The sequence below is a fragment of the Mustela nigripes genome, chromosome 6 (genome assembly GCF_022355385.1).
Source record: "Mustela nigripes isolate SB6536 chromosome 6, MUSNIG.SB6536, whole genome shotgun sequence".
In the NCBI taxonomy this organism is placed as follows: Eukaryota; Metazoa; Chordata; class Mammalia; order Carnivora; family Mustelidae; genus Mustela; species Mustela nigripes.
This window is the reverse complement of record NC_081562.1, coordinates 88798233-88811601: the sequence shown is the minus strand read 5'-3', so window position 1 is coordinate 88811601 and position 13369 is coordinate 88798233. Positions and strand designations below refer to the sequence as shown.

The 13369-nt window shown below is 39.5% G+C and overlaps 1 protein-coding gene across 4 annotated transcripts in view; it reads left to right on the top strand.

The window, feature by feature from the left end:
- Positions 1 to 13369, top strand: part of CBX5 (chromobox 5) — a 37578-nt gene that overhangs the window by 11520 nt on the left and 12689 nt on the right. For 2 of the 4 annotated variants that reach the window (XM_059403311.1, XM_059403308.1), the window contains exons 2-3: positions 7634 to 7812; positions 12238 to 12424. In XM_059403311.1, the coding sequence (XP_059259294.1) occupies positions 7676 to 7812; positions 12238 to 12424 (324 nt within the window). In that variant the 5' untranslated portion in view covers positions 7634 to 7675. Of the gene's footprint in view, positions 1 to 5718; positions 5824 to 5863; positions 6065 to 7633; positions 7813 to 12237; positions 12425 to 13369 lie in introns of those variants that run through there. The other 2 variants (XM_059403309.1, XM_059403310.1) reach the window with 2 other exon arrangements.

Genomic DNA, 13369 nt, shown 5'->3' with positions numbered 1-13369 from the left:
TGCCAGATAAGCACCGTGTCTTAATTTTATGGCTGTTTGAAAAATATGACTGTTACTTTAGTTGGGGGTGGATACTTCAGTTCTCCTTTAACCCTTCCATGTTTTGTGAATATGCTCTGCCAAAGTGGTATGTAAGAACCCAAGATTCATAGTAACTACTCCAACATTGCTATAACCCATTTTTCTTAAGATTTATTTATGGTGAAATTGCCAGGTTCGTCATGAAAGGTGACTGGATCTACTAGTTCATGCTTTATTCCATTTAATTAAGAGAGGAGTGAGTGTCAGAGTAACACCCACCTGGGACTGTGGTGCCTTAAGGGGAGTTCAGTACATTACAAGGACAGAGTTGTTGGAAAGCACCATCTGGAAGACATTTGCCCATAGTGGTGCCAAATTCTACTTTCTCATAAATCTTGGAACAATTGCATATCTAACCTTGCCCAGTGATGGGTTTAGGTGTGGCCTAACTAAATTTAAAGAGGACTGACACTTGAGAGAAGAAATTCAGTAGATTTTAATAAAGGAAAAAAAAAATACCATGTAAAATTATTTTGTGGGATTGTGATCTTGTAATGAGATATCAAGAATTTGTGTGTTACTTACAAATATGCCAGTGAACTAGACTGGTAACTTCAAGCAGTTCTGAGAATTGCTATCGTACACATTCTTTTCTTTTTTTTTTTTTTAATGGTGATCAGAGCTTGGAGGAGACTACAGCTGAGTAAAATTTATAAGGCAGCCTTTATCTCTATTTATAATGTATATGTTTTAATCTAAAAGAACAAAAGGCCCTTTACTCCCTTGCTCACTGGAGCAGGAGGCTTAGATAATCAACAAACAGGATACTTTGCCCCGGAATAATTCTGTGACTGGATGAGGCAGTGCCTTGGCCTGATTTTTAAAGATTCACAAACTGGAGTTGCGCTAGCCAAACGGAGAGCAGTTCCTCTCTCCACACTCCTTTCTATTAATAAAGTTTGTGTTGTCTATATGTGGCTTGTTAATGATATGGGTGTTAACGACCACAGTTAATCTTCCTCCTCAACTCTTTCTTAATCCAGTCTCTTAAATAGACATTTAAAAAGCTTTTAACTCCTCTTGAATTGGGTGCTCATGGGCTTTTGGTGGAGGTGGGGTGATAGTTATCAGCCCATTTAACAAAACCTGAGACAGCCAGGACAGCTGTAATGTGTATCTCTATGCCGTGTTTTTGTTAAAATGCCACATGGCTAATACTTTGGAAATCATAAATCTAGTGGAAGAAAACATCTTTATGGAGGTTATTTTAGTTTTATGCTGAATGTGTTACAAACTTAAAATCATTGGTGCTTCTAGATCCATAAAGAACAAAGAATACAGACCAGATTAAAACGGTTCTGTAGGGGCGCCTGGGTGGCTCAGTGGGTTAAGCCGCTGCCTTCGGCTCAGGTCATGATCTCAGGGTCCTGGGATGGAGTCCCGCATCAGGCTCTCTGCTCAGCAGGGAGCCTGCTTCCTCCTCTCTCTCTGCCTGCCTCTCTGCCTACCTGTGATCTCTGTCAAATAAATAAATAAAATCTTTAAAAAAAAAAAAAAGAAGTGCTTTAAAAAAAAAAAACGGTTCTGTAAATTTGGTTTCTTTTCATTTGTTTTATTTATTACAATAAGGCTATATAGAGGATGCCTTGAAGACAGTGCTGCAGCTGACAATCAAATCTTCACTTAAGCCACTAACTTTACCAAAGCCCTTTGGGGACAAATGGGAATTTCTCAAGCCTGGGCCAACTGAAGTCACCCATCAGCAGCATATTTAATTCATACATGTGATACGGAGCTTTGCCTATGCCCTCACTCCTTTCCCCTCTTTCTGGAGTCTTTCTTTCTGGAGAATTTTACCTTCTTACTGGGCTTACAGATTTTATATTGGAACTCTATAATAGGGGTGCCTTGTTGGCTCAGTCGGTAAAGCATGAGACCTTTATCTTGGGGTTGTAAGTTTGAGCCCCACGTTGGGTGTAGAGATTATGTACATATAAAATCTTTGGGGTGGGGGAAGAAAAAAGAAACTCTAAAATGAAGAGAGAGCTCACTGATGATGTGTTTTGACATTTAGCCTGACTACCACCTCCAGATAGTTCAGTGGGTGGTTCAGTGAGGCAGTTTACCATTTGGTTCTTCATTACTTTTTTAAAAATAACAAAGCAAGCTCAGAGAAAGATTTAGAATTTTGTTGTATATATACTTTTGCTCGTAAGTAGTGATGAAAATAAAATGTGCTACACCAAGATCTAAGAAAAGCCACCAAGACAGCTGGCATTGCCAAGTAGTGACTGGAGGGACTAGAGCAGAGCCTGAACTGGACAAACAGAACCCAGAAACCCTATGTGGGCGATTCTGTGAATCCAGGATTGACAAATGGAAATAGCTAACCATTCCCTCTGTTCTGGATTGCCCCAGTTTTCTCTAATGGCTTCTCTAACTTCTGGGGACTTACAGTTTCTTACATATTTTTTCTAAAAACCTTTATAACGAGTGGAGTTTTTTGGTCCTCTTTCTGCTTCACTTCCTCACCTCTTCCTTCCCACCCCCCCTCCCGTAAGATTTATCTGTTAAAGAAGTCTGTCATCGACTTGGAATGTGGGTTCTGCCTGTGCCTGACCACAGTGCTCTTTGATGTTTTTCCAAGGCTGACTTCTCACCAGATCCCTGGTTTAGGGGATTTTTTGCCCAGCACTCAGAGGCCTGTAAGGTAAATTTGCCTTGTGTCGTTGATATGAACGGTTGGTGGGGCCTGCTCTTTTCTCATGTCCTGATGGGCAGTTAAATTGCCAGAATCTATGTGTAGTTGTTGATGCCTTTACCAGAGAGTCACTCTGTGTCGTTACAAAAGGGCTGAGAGCTGTTATGTCTGAAAGACTTTAGAAACTTGAGAAGCTGCTCACCCCTTCCTATAGAGATTTCCACAAGGATAGGGTTGCACTCAGAGGCTCATCCTCTCTTCCTTCGTCATGGTATCGGGATTCTACCTTAATCACTCCATCATCCTGCCAGCCATGCCTCATTTCTCATACTCGAACTCTCCCTTCTCTCAAGCTCAGCGTGAACCACCAGTCTTGATGCTTTATCTGGTACAGGCTCTAGCCCTTAAATTGTCCGTCTGGCTTTGTGTTTCATTTGACCCTAATACACTGGGTCGCACTGTCTAAAAGAAAATTATGTCCCCTCCGATGTCTGAGTGCATTTCTCATTTCTTACTGCTGCTCCTGAGCAGATCTGTAACTTCAAGGTTAAGATAAGACACATTCCATCAGAACTATGTCGTCATCCTTGCCAGCTTCTGATCTGTGACTGTCCCAGAGATTTACAAGACAGTTGCGTGCCATTCTTTACAGAATATTATGGTTGGACTCTGACTTCTGGCATCAGGCCCAATTTGATTTGTCAGCTGTTAGAAAACCCATTTCCCAAAGAGAAAGGGACCTTAGCTGAGTGCCCTTTAGGCAGTTCTTGAAGAGGGGAAAAGGAGGAAATTGATCTGACATTATTTCCGGATGTTTTAGGAAGGGGGTAGACACCAGAATATTTTTGTCCTTTTCCTTGTTGATTTCACTTTTTTTTTTCCTGAAAGGTTTCACTAAAATAATAATGTTGCTGTCATTTTTTCCTTTATCTCTTCACAGAATTACTGTTAGTCTTTTTATATTGCCATTTCCAGTGCTTTTCTGAGTGTTAGGGAGTAAGACTAAGCTAAGTATTTTGCCTTTAAGAGAGAATGTACCTTGTTCTCTGGAGCTTTATTAGTTTACCCATACCCGTACCTAGTTAACAAAGATAGTCCCCTTCTTTCTTGCTGTCTACTAACATTTTGAGCTGCAGGAGTTACTGCATGTGATAAGGTTTACCGGCTTAGGAATTTGGAAGGTCACATATTTCCTGCTGTTGAATTTGGCCCTATATTTTTACAAAAGCTTCTCTTTGGGGGACTTACCAGCTCTTTGGTCTCTATTTAAACTCACTGTTTCCCTAGGAGGTAGGCAGTGGGGATTTGGCCCATTTTAGTGATTCTGAGGTTAGGTCTCAAACTATTTACTCGAGATCATACATGGCAAGTTGATCACACAGTGAGAACCCTGATCCAATTCCTTTCCATTGTTTTTATATCCCTTAACTACAAAAGTATTAAAAAGTTAGGAAGAGTCCAAAAAGGCCTTTTAATACCCAGAGATTTTTCTGACAGGTATATTCAAATTTTAGGAAATCTTCTATAGTTAAAAACTGTCTGCTCTCATATCCTATAATTTCTTCTGTTTGATAACTAAAATAATCACTGTTCTCCACCTTTTCCTCAGTTGGGGTCTTTGCTTTTGATTGTCCCTTTTTCTTACTCTCTTATGACAGCTGCCTAAAGCTGTCTTAAAGACCAGAATCCTAAAGCAGAGGGAAGGCTTTGGAGCTCTCCAAAATGGTCTTTAGGGCCAGGAGAAAAGAAACTTGATGGGACTGCTATCTCTAAGTAGCTCTCTTCTTTATTGCAATCTTTTTTCCAAGTATTAGGGATTATTGATATATGGAGTTTTAAATTACTATATGGTAATGTTTTGGGTGGGTAGTAATTATTTAAAAATTTGTTTCATAATATTACAATAACAATTAATGGAAAGTTTTTTTTTTTTTTTTTTAACATTTTATTTATTTGAGAGAGCAGAGAGTAGTAGCTGGAATAAGGGGCGGGGAGTAAAGGGAGAGAGAGAAGCAGACTTCCCGCCAAGCAAGGGAGCCCTGTGCAGAGCTTGATCCCAGGACTCTGAAGTCATGATCTGAGCCGAAGGCAGATGCTTAACTGACTGAGTGAGCCACCCAGGCACCCCAAAACGTGTTTTTTGTTTTTTGTTTAGATTTTATTTATTTGACAGAGATCACAGATAGGCAGAAAGGCAGGCAGAGAGAGGGAGAAGCAGGCCCCCCGCTGAGCAGAGAGCCCCAGGAGGGGCGCCATCCCAGGACCCTGGGACCATGACCCGATCGGCCAAAGGCCAAGGCTTAACCCACTGAGCCACTCAGGCACCGGCCCCCCCCCCCCCAAAAGTGGTTTTAATGAAACAATAATGGTTGTGGCTGGACTGCTGTCCTCTTTAAAAACTACTTATTACATTTTTTTCTACTTGTAATTTCAATGGATAGGTTCTTTGGTAGTGCTTCAAGTGTCTGGATTCTGTTTCTGTATCTAATAATCCCTCAAAGAAGGAAAGTTGTAGAGTATTTTGAAATACTTCCCTTCCCCCCTTTCTGTTATCCCGCATTCCCCCAAGCAATTTTAATTAACTGTTCAGTGACAGATGGTAGAAAAGGCCTTAAAGTGTTTCTGCTGTGCTGGGTTAGGGGTGAGGGGTTTGTACTGATCCTGTTGTAGAGCGACCTAGCTTTTCCCCTCCCCCTTCCAGTTGAGCTATAATCCTGTTAGATGACCTTAAAATGCTATTGATTAATTCCCGGTGCTCTTAGAGCAATAAGCACAGGTTTGGGGTTTAAAACCCAAGAATCAATTCCCTTGAGTTCTGAATGCCTTCGCTTTGAGGCTAGGAGAGTACCTTCCAACTTCTCCACCCAGTCTTCACTGAAAAGGAAAGTTAAGCCTTTTAACTTTTCCATTTGCCTTTCCGCACCCCCCCCCCTTAGTCTAGTACTGCTGCCAGTTGCCATGGCAACGGGCTGGGACAGCTGCGCAGTGGCTCCCAGGCAGCTGGGTGGGGGCGGGGGAGCTGCCAGCCCGCCAAGCCCCAGACCTGGGAGGGGAGGCCCCTCCTGTTAGCCCAGAGGGAAAGAAAGAACTGGGGCGATCCGGTAGGTAAAGGAGGGAACCCCCATTCATCTTCTACCTTTGGGGCACCTCTTCTGCATGAAGGTATAAAGGGAGATTTTCCTCTTTCCTCCCTCAAACTGAAGAACACATATGTAAATCCTTGTTTTTCCTCGTGAGGCAGGGGAGGCCATAGCCACAATGCTTAACTGCATGCATCTTACCCGGGGCTGGTTTTAACCCCAGCGCTCTGACCTAAACTGCTCAGCTCCCGGAAATTCCAAGGTGAGTGGGGGTGGGGGTGGGGTACTCTCCCTGGAATATGACATTTCCTGTCTCTGGTGAGATCGGAGGCTGTTTGTATTTTAAATAAATAAGATTTTTTTTTTCTTGAAGCTTAGGACTCTCTTCTAAATTCATGGGAAAATTATTTTGAAACTCCTGTCTACATTCTCCCCCTCCATCCCCTCTTCTGAATAAAGTACTTTAATAAAATCTTAAGTTTTTTTTTTTTTTTTTATAGGGGAGTAATGGGTACAGACAGTTTTTTGGGTAGGCAGACCTATTTATTGCTAATAGGTTCTGGAGATACCGTTTCCAACTAGATGTTCTTGGAATAATTCCTTAAATTTTGCTAACTTGAAGTAAATTGATAAATGCAACTTTTAATGTTACTTGACTTGAACACAATTCTGAGATTAGTAGTGGCCTTCCCTGTTCCTGGGAGATGTCTTCTAGTCAGGATGGAAATATTTTTAGAGAGTGCTGAAAAAAAATCTTTTAAGAATTACGGAAGAATGAAAATGGAGTTCAGCTAAGAAAACAGTTCTGCTACTCTATAATCCAGACTGTAGGCACCATTTAACTTGGTTAAAGAATTCTTAAAAGTGATTATAGAAACAACAATGTGGGAATTTTAAAAACTAGATCTGTGTTGAGTACCCCCTGGTGTGCATATTTCTGAGTTTAACTCAATTTCCATTTGTGTTGCTCTGCTTCAGCTTTCCTTGGGCCTATGAATGGTTCCTCTGTGTTTTGAGGCTTCGTGTTGATGTGAGTTTGGGGCCAGACTTCTTTTTCCTCCTCTTCTTCCTTTGGCCCAAAGTCAACTCCAGTTAAGAGAGGTACCTCCTTAACCATTTGGATTAGTTGAGCCATGAGAATTACCGAATTTTTTTAGTTTTTGGACTAAAAATGTTTGTTGTTGTTCTTGCCTATCTACCATCCCTAAGTGGAAAAAAAAGGCTTCATGTATCTGAGATGCCAGCCTTGCTTTTGTGAACTGATGGACGCTTTAGGGACGAGCTCAGTTTGTTTGAGGGAAAGATATACCAAGTCGCTGAAGACAGTGGAGAAAGATGCCTGAGCAGGCCTTTTTGTGCTGCCAAGAGACTAGTCAAGATCCTTAAAGCAGGGGAAGGTTACATTTTGGGGCTTTTCTTTTTTCATTTTTATGAAGAACCTTATTCACCTTAAAGGTAAGGTTTTAATTTTGTCACTGTTCATTTAACTGGTAGTTTTCTGCATTTGTTTGAGATCCTGGCTTGTTAACAATTATAGAGGTACCCAGGAGTAACATACCACACCACTTGTCTTTTGGAATCTGAAATTAGAGGAATTAGTTGTGTGTATAATAATGATTTTGGTCTTGTGAGCTGGAGAAAAAGCTGTTTTTGGGAAAGTGGGGATTGACCATTTTCTCCTTATATTCTTAGGAACCGTCTGTAGAATGCTTCAAGACCCAAGCGAAGGGTGCATGGCAACTTTGTGTTATCCCCTCTGCATTCCATCAAGAAAAGACAAAGTTTTAATTCCTTGCATGGATTTCGATCATTTTGTCCTTCCTCTTTGCAGGAACCCGGTGGCCTTAGTCCTTCAGGTGGAGCAGCGTGCAACATGGGAAAGAAAACCAAGCGGACAGCTGACAGTTCTTCTTCAGAGGATGAGGAGGAGTATGTTGTCGAGAAGGTGCTAGACAGGCGTGTAGTTAAGGGGCAAGTGGAATATCTACTGAAATGGAAAGGCTTTTCTGAGTAAGTGTCTTCTTTAGGCCTTAGCACTCTGCAGAGGTGGACACCTTTGGTTTCCTTCTCCATGAGCCACTGCCATCTTCGTCTTTTTCTCTCCTCACCTGCACCCCTCCTAAGAGTCAGAAGACACAGCAATAAACTAGTCTCTCCCTTCGAGCTGGTGTTCTAATGATAATGCTTTTGAGAGATACTATAATGAATTGGTTAGGTGCTTAGATGAGGAGCCAGATTGCTTAGGTCCAGATTCTTGTTCCACCACTTATGAGCTGGTTGACCTTGGTTTAGTTATCTTTTCCCTCCTCAATACAGTAGGAAGAGGAAATAGATGTTGGGTATATGTAGAGACTGACAGGTAAGATCAGTGTAAATATAAACTATTATTAGGGCTGGCCCAGTTGGTACAGCATGTGACTCTTGATCTTGAGATTGTGAATTCGAGCCCCATGATGGGTGTAGAGATTACTTAAAAATAAAAATAAAATCTTCTTTTAAAAAAAGTATAAACTGCTACTATTAGTATTCTTTTGGGTATAACTAAGCTAAGATATATACATTGAAACAAAAGTCATCCATTCCATAGCTCATAGCTTTCCAGAATGATCCTTGGATCTCACAAGTGACCTAGAGTGAAGGACTCCTCTTAATGAGAAACTTAAATCTGAGGCCACGTTTTTTTCCCTCCCAATATTTACTTTTTTAATTTCAAATCTACAGCTTAGGCAAAAGAAATTGAACACTCAGATACATACCACCTAGTTTCTGCAATTAATACTTTAAAATCTATCTGGCTTTTTGTTATTGTTTTTTTGAAGACCTTAAAAAACCTTTTTTTTTTTTCCCAATGAGCTTTAAGAACGATACTGAAGTATTTACTAGAATGTCTGTTAGGAAATAACTGGTTTTAAGCGGAAGGGCTAAAGGTGATTATTCTTTTTCCTTGGAATAAACACAACTAGACACATTGAAGCACAGAGGAAGTAGCTTGAAAGGTAAAATATGTGTAATTGTTAGACATTTTGCCTCAGTTTTTGATTAATTCTCTTCCTCAGGATGACTGATAACAAAGAATGGATTTTCCAGAACCCAGTGCACTGGTAGGAACTGGTACAGGCTTCTTGGAGTGGCTTGGAATAGAAATATAATGCAAGGCACATGGGGAATTCTACATTTCTGGTGGCCACATTAAAGAAATTTTTTTTTTTTTAAAGATTTTATTTATTTATCAGAGAGAGAGAGGGGGAGAGAGCGAGCACAGGCAGACAGAATGGCAGGCAGAGGCAGAGGGAGAAGCAGGCTCCCTGCTGAGCAAGGAGCCCGATGTGGGACTCGATCCCAGGAAGCTGGGATCATGACCTGAGCCGAAGGCAGCTGCTTAACCAACTGAGCCACCCAGGCGTCCCAAGAAATTTTTTTAAAAAAGATTTTATTTATTTATTTGACAGAGAGAGAGATCACAGTAGGCAGAGAGAAAGGGGGAAGCAGGCTCCTTGCTGAGCAGAGAGCCCGATGTGGGGCTCGATCCCAGGACCCTGAGACCATGACCTGAGCCCGAGGCAGAGGCTTAACCCACTGAGCCACCCAGGCACCCCAAAAGAAATTTTAATTTATCTAACAGTGTATCAAAATGCTTTTTCAACATTAATAGTATAAAAATAAAGATATTTTACATTACTTTTTTCATGCTGAGTCTTAAAAATCTTGTGTATTTTACATTTTATAGCACATCTCAGTTCAGACTAGTCATATTTCAAGTGTTCAGTTAGCCACATGTGGCTAGTAGTTAGCACATTGAACATCACAGCTTTAACATGTAGGACTTATATGTACTAAATGGTACATATAAGTACATATAATGTTACTAAATTTTGACAGTACTTTTGGACAAAGGTCTGAATCAGGAGCCTTTGGAACATACCTAAGGTTATTTTATTACATAAGTCAGCGTTTCTCATTTGGAGCACTTTTGGCGTTTTAAGTGGGACAGTGCATGCACTACAGGATGCTTAGGATCTCTAGCACAGAGAGCATGAAATGGGGGTAGCATAGCAATCAGAGTATGTCCTCCATATTTCTGAAGAGGAGTGATATCACCACATCCTTTAGAGTTGAGAAATTATGAGTTTGAGAGACCTAGAAATAGGAATTAAAATAACATTGAAAGATTTTAAGGGTGTTTATTGGGCTCATTGAATCACCATTTGAAGTTGTTGGTCATTTCGAAGGTTCGTGAGACTGTCTGTATTTGAGTTACTGGTAACTTAATAGATTAAAGAGGGAAAAGGAAGTTTGAGGTGGATGGATTAAAGCACTTATCCTTACTTTCTCAGAAGTGCCCAGGATTTCATTAAAAGACTAAAACAAATTTTGCCCTGTTAACATTAGCTAACTAAGTACCTACTACATGTTGGGCAGTGGTCAGATTCTTCTACTTCATGTGTTTTCTTTCATTCTCATAACAGCCTTTAGAGGTATTTTCAGTTTATAGTTGAGGAAGTTAGTGAAGCTATTTGCCCAAGATGGCATAACTGATAAGTGCTGGCACAAGGATCTAGTATCAGATTTCTTTGGCCCTAATGCCTAGGCTCTTTTTAAATTATACCATGCTGTCTTTTGGGTGGAGATTGGTTGTTGTAGAAGCAGCAATACCAATATGGTAGGAAAAGAGAGTCCCATTATAGGACTGTCTTTCCTTGCTATCCGTAGAGATTTGCTCCTCTCCCTCCAAGTCTGCTTGCTTGTGTTCAGTGTTGGCACACCTCTTGCTTTTGGTGTCTTAATTTCTTTTGGTATCCTAGAAGAAACTATGTGGTTTGTGGATTTGGGGAAAGTTACTGTATGAGGTGGGGTTTTTGGTTTTTTTGCCTTTTGCTGAAGAACCAAGAAGGAGAGGCTTTTCTAGTTTTAGCTCAAATGATTTTGAAATAAATCTTGTCTCATTTCAAGCTCTTTTTGCAGAAAGTTTTAAATCTAGAGTAAATACCATATTTTTCCATTATTCTCCTTCAAGTCTAATTATGGTGTGTGTTCAAACCATGCCCATCTAAAGATACCGTATTTGAAAACCAAAATATTTTAAATGGATAGTACATACATTAAATAATTTTTACCCAGGTCAATGAAAGGATTGTAGAAACTGTTTCTATGATATATTTCCAGATATACTTTAATATAAACTAGTCCTTACTATTTAACCAAAAGAACTTCTGCCACTGGCTAGGAGTGAAGAGGATGCCTGGTCTGGTTTTTCCTATGGAGGTACATCTCATGATTTGATTCCATAAGCCTATAATGTAGTTGGTAGTTTGGTTTTCTGAAACCCCTGCCAGGAATAGAGAACAACTTTGTGAATAATAACTGTTTTCCTCATAATAGGACTCCCTTGACTCAAGTTTAGTTAGATTCAGTTATTCGGTTTTTTAAAAATATTAATATTAATATTTGTTTTTTGTTAATATAAAAATGTGTTTTGACTGCCTGGTAACAGTAGACTTGATTCCACAACATTGAATTAATGTACTCCAATCCCACTTCTGAGTCGTGTTCTTACTGTTCACCTATATTCTAATGATTTAAGCCCTTATACTACCTTTTTTCTTAATAAAAATCTTGCAGTACTTCCAATCTTGAAATAATTTATGGACATTTGTTCAGAATGTAAGTAACATGTTAAAGATAGTGTAAACTGGGGATGCATGCTTTGTTACATTCTTCTCAGGATTTGCATAGACGATTATATGAAATCACATTTTATAAAGCAGAATTCATATTTTGAGTTTTAAAAAACTTTTGAGGTATCATTTAGATATTTTAAAATTCATTCATTGAAAGTTTACAATTCAGTGAATTTTAGTAAATTCATAGAGTTGTCAACCATTACCACACTCCAGTTTAGGATACTCCCATAATTTCCCCAGATTCTCTTGAGCTCATTTATAGTTAATCTCAATCCCACATTTTGTCTCTAAATGTGTCTTTCCTACATTTCATATAAATGGAATCAGACAATATATAGTCTTTTGTATCTGGTTTCTTAGCATATTATTTTTGAGGTTCTTTCATGTTGTGGCATGTATTAATTAAGTATTGTGTACCTTTTGTTGCCGAATAGTATTCTCCTTTATAAATGTACCACATTTATTCATCCATTCATAAATTGATGGACATTTGAATTGTTTTCTGTTTTTGGCTATTGAAATGCTGCTACAAGAAATTGCAAGTTTCTTTGTGGATATATTTTTTCATTTCTGTTACCAAGATTCTTAGGATCAAATTTGTTATCTCTTTTAAGTGTAGGTTTTTGTTTTTGTTTTGTTTTGTTTTTCATTTTGCCTACTTGTCTTCTTTAAAAGAAAGCACTGGATTTTTTTTCCCCTCCTCATTCTTTTCTTTCTTTCTTTTTTTTTTTTTTTTTGAATTCTTTGTGCCCAGGGAGCACAATACTTGGGAACCTGAGAAAAATTTGGATTGCCCTGAGCTAATTTCTGAGTTTATGAAAAAGTATAAGAAGATGAAGGAGGGTGAAAACAACAAACCCAGGGAGAAGTCAGAAAGTAACAAGAGGAAATCCAATTTCTCGAACAATGCCGATGATATCAAATCCAAAAAAAAGAGAGAGGTAAGTTTCTTTCCCCGCTTTTTCCACAATTGTTTTTGCCTCTTGCTGGACTCTCCTTACTCCCCAAGTGGTATTTTGGTGGTTTCTGTTCTAATGATGGCCTGCAAGCTAAATTGTTGAACAAAAGAGCTTCCAGGGTGGTGTGTTGATTAACTATAGCGCCCCCTCATGGCTGAATGAGAAATGTACTGTATATTTCACTGAATTGTATTAAAGTGGCAAAATTAAGACCCTGTAAAACAGCAGCTACTCCCTCTTTTCTCCATAAATGGGCAGCTAAGTTATCTTAGCAAGGGAGGGACTTGGTGAAGTTTTTAAGGGTAGAAAATGGCTTTAAAAAGTTTAGTACTTCTTGGAGCACCTGGGTGGCTCAGTGGGTTAAGCCTCAAATACATAAATAAAATCTTTTTAAAAAAAAAAAGTTTACTAAGTCTTTCTTCCTTTTGTTTCAAAGATAGCACTTATTTTCAAACTTTTATATTCCTTTTTTAAAATTGATGATAAATTCACATAACACACAACCATTTTATTTTTTACTTTTTTATTTTTTAAAAGATTTATTAGAAGGGCGCCTGGGTGGCTCAGTGGGTTAAAGCCTCTGCCTTCAGCTCAGGTCATGATCCCAGGTCCTGGGATCAAGCCCTGCATCGGGCTCTCTGCTTAGCCAGAAGCCTATTTCTCCCTTTCTCTCTGTCTGCCTCTCTGCCTACTTGTGATCTCTGTCGAATAAATAAATAAAATCTTAAAAAAAAAATTTATTAGAGAGCGCGTGTGCGAGTTATTGGGGAAGGGCAGAGGGGAACGGGATAGAGTCACAAGCAGACTCCACCTGAACACGGAGCGCAACGTGGGGCTTGATCTCAAGATCCTGAGATCACAACCTGAACCAAAACCAAGAGTCGGATGCTCAACTCACCGAGGCGCCCCACAGTTAACCATTTTAAA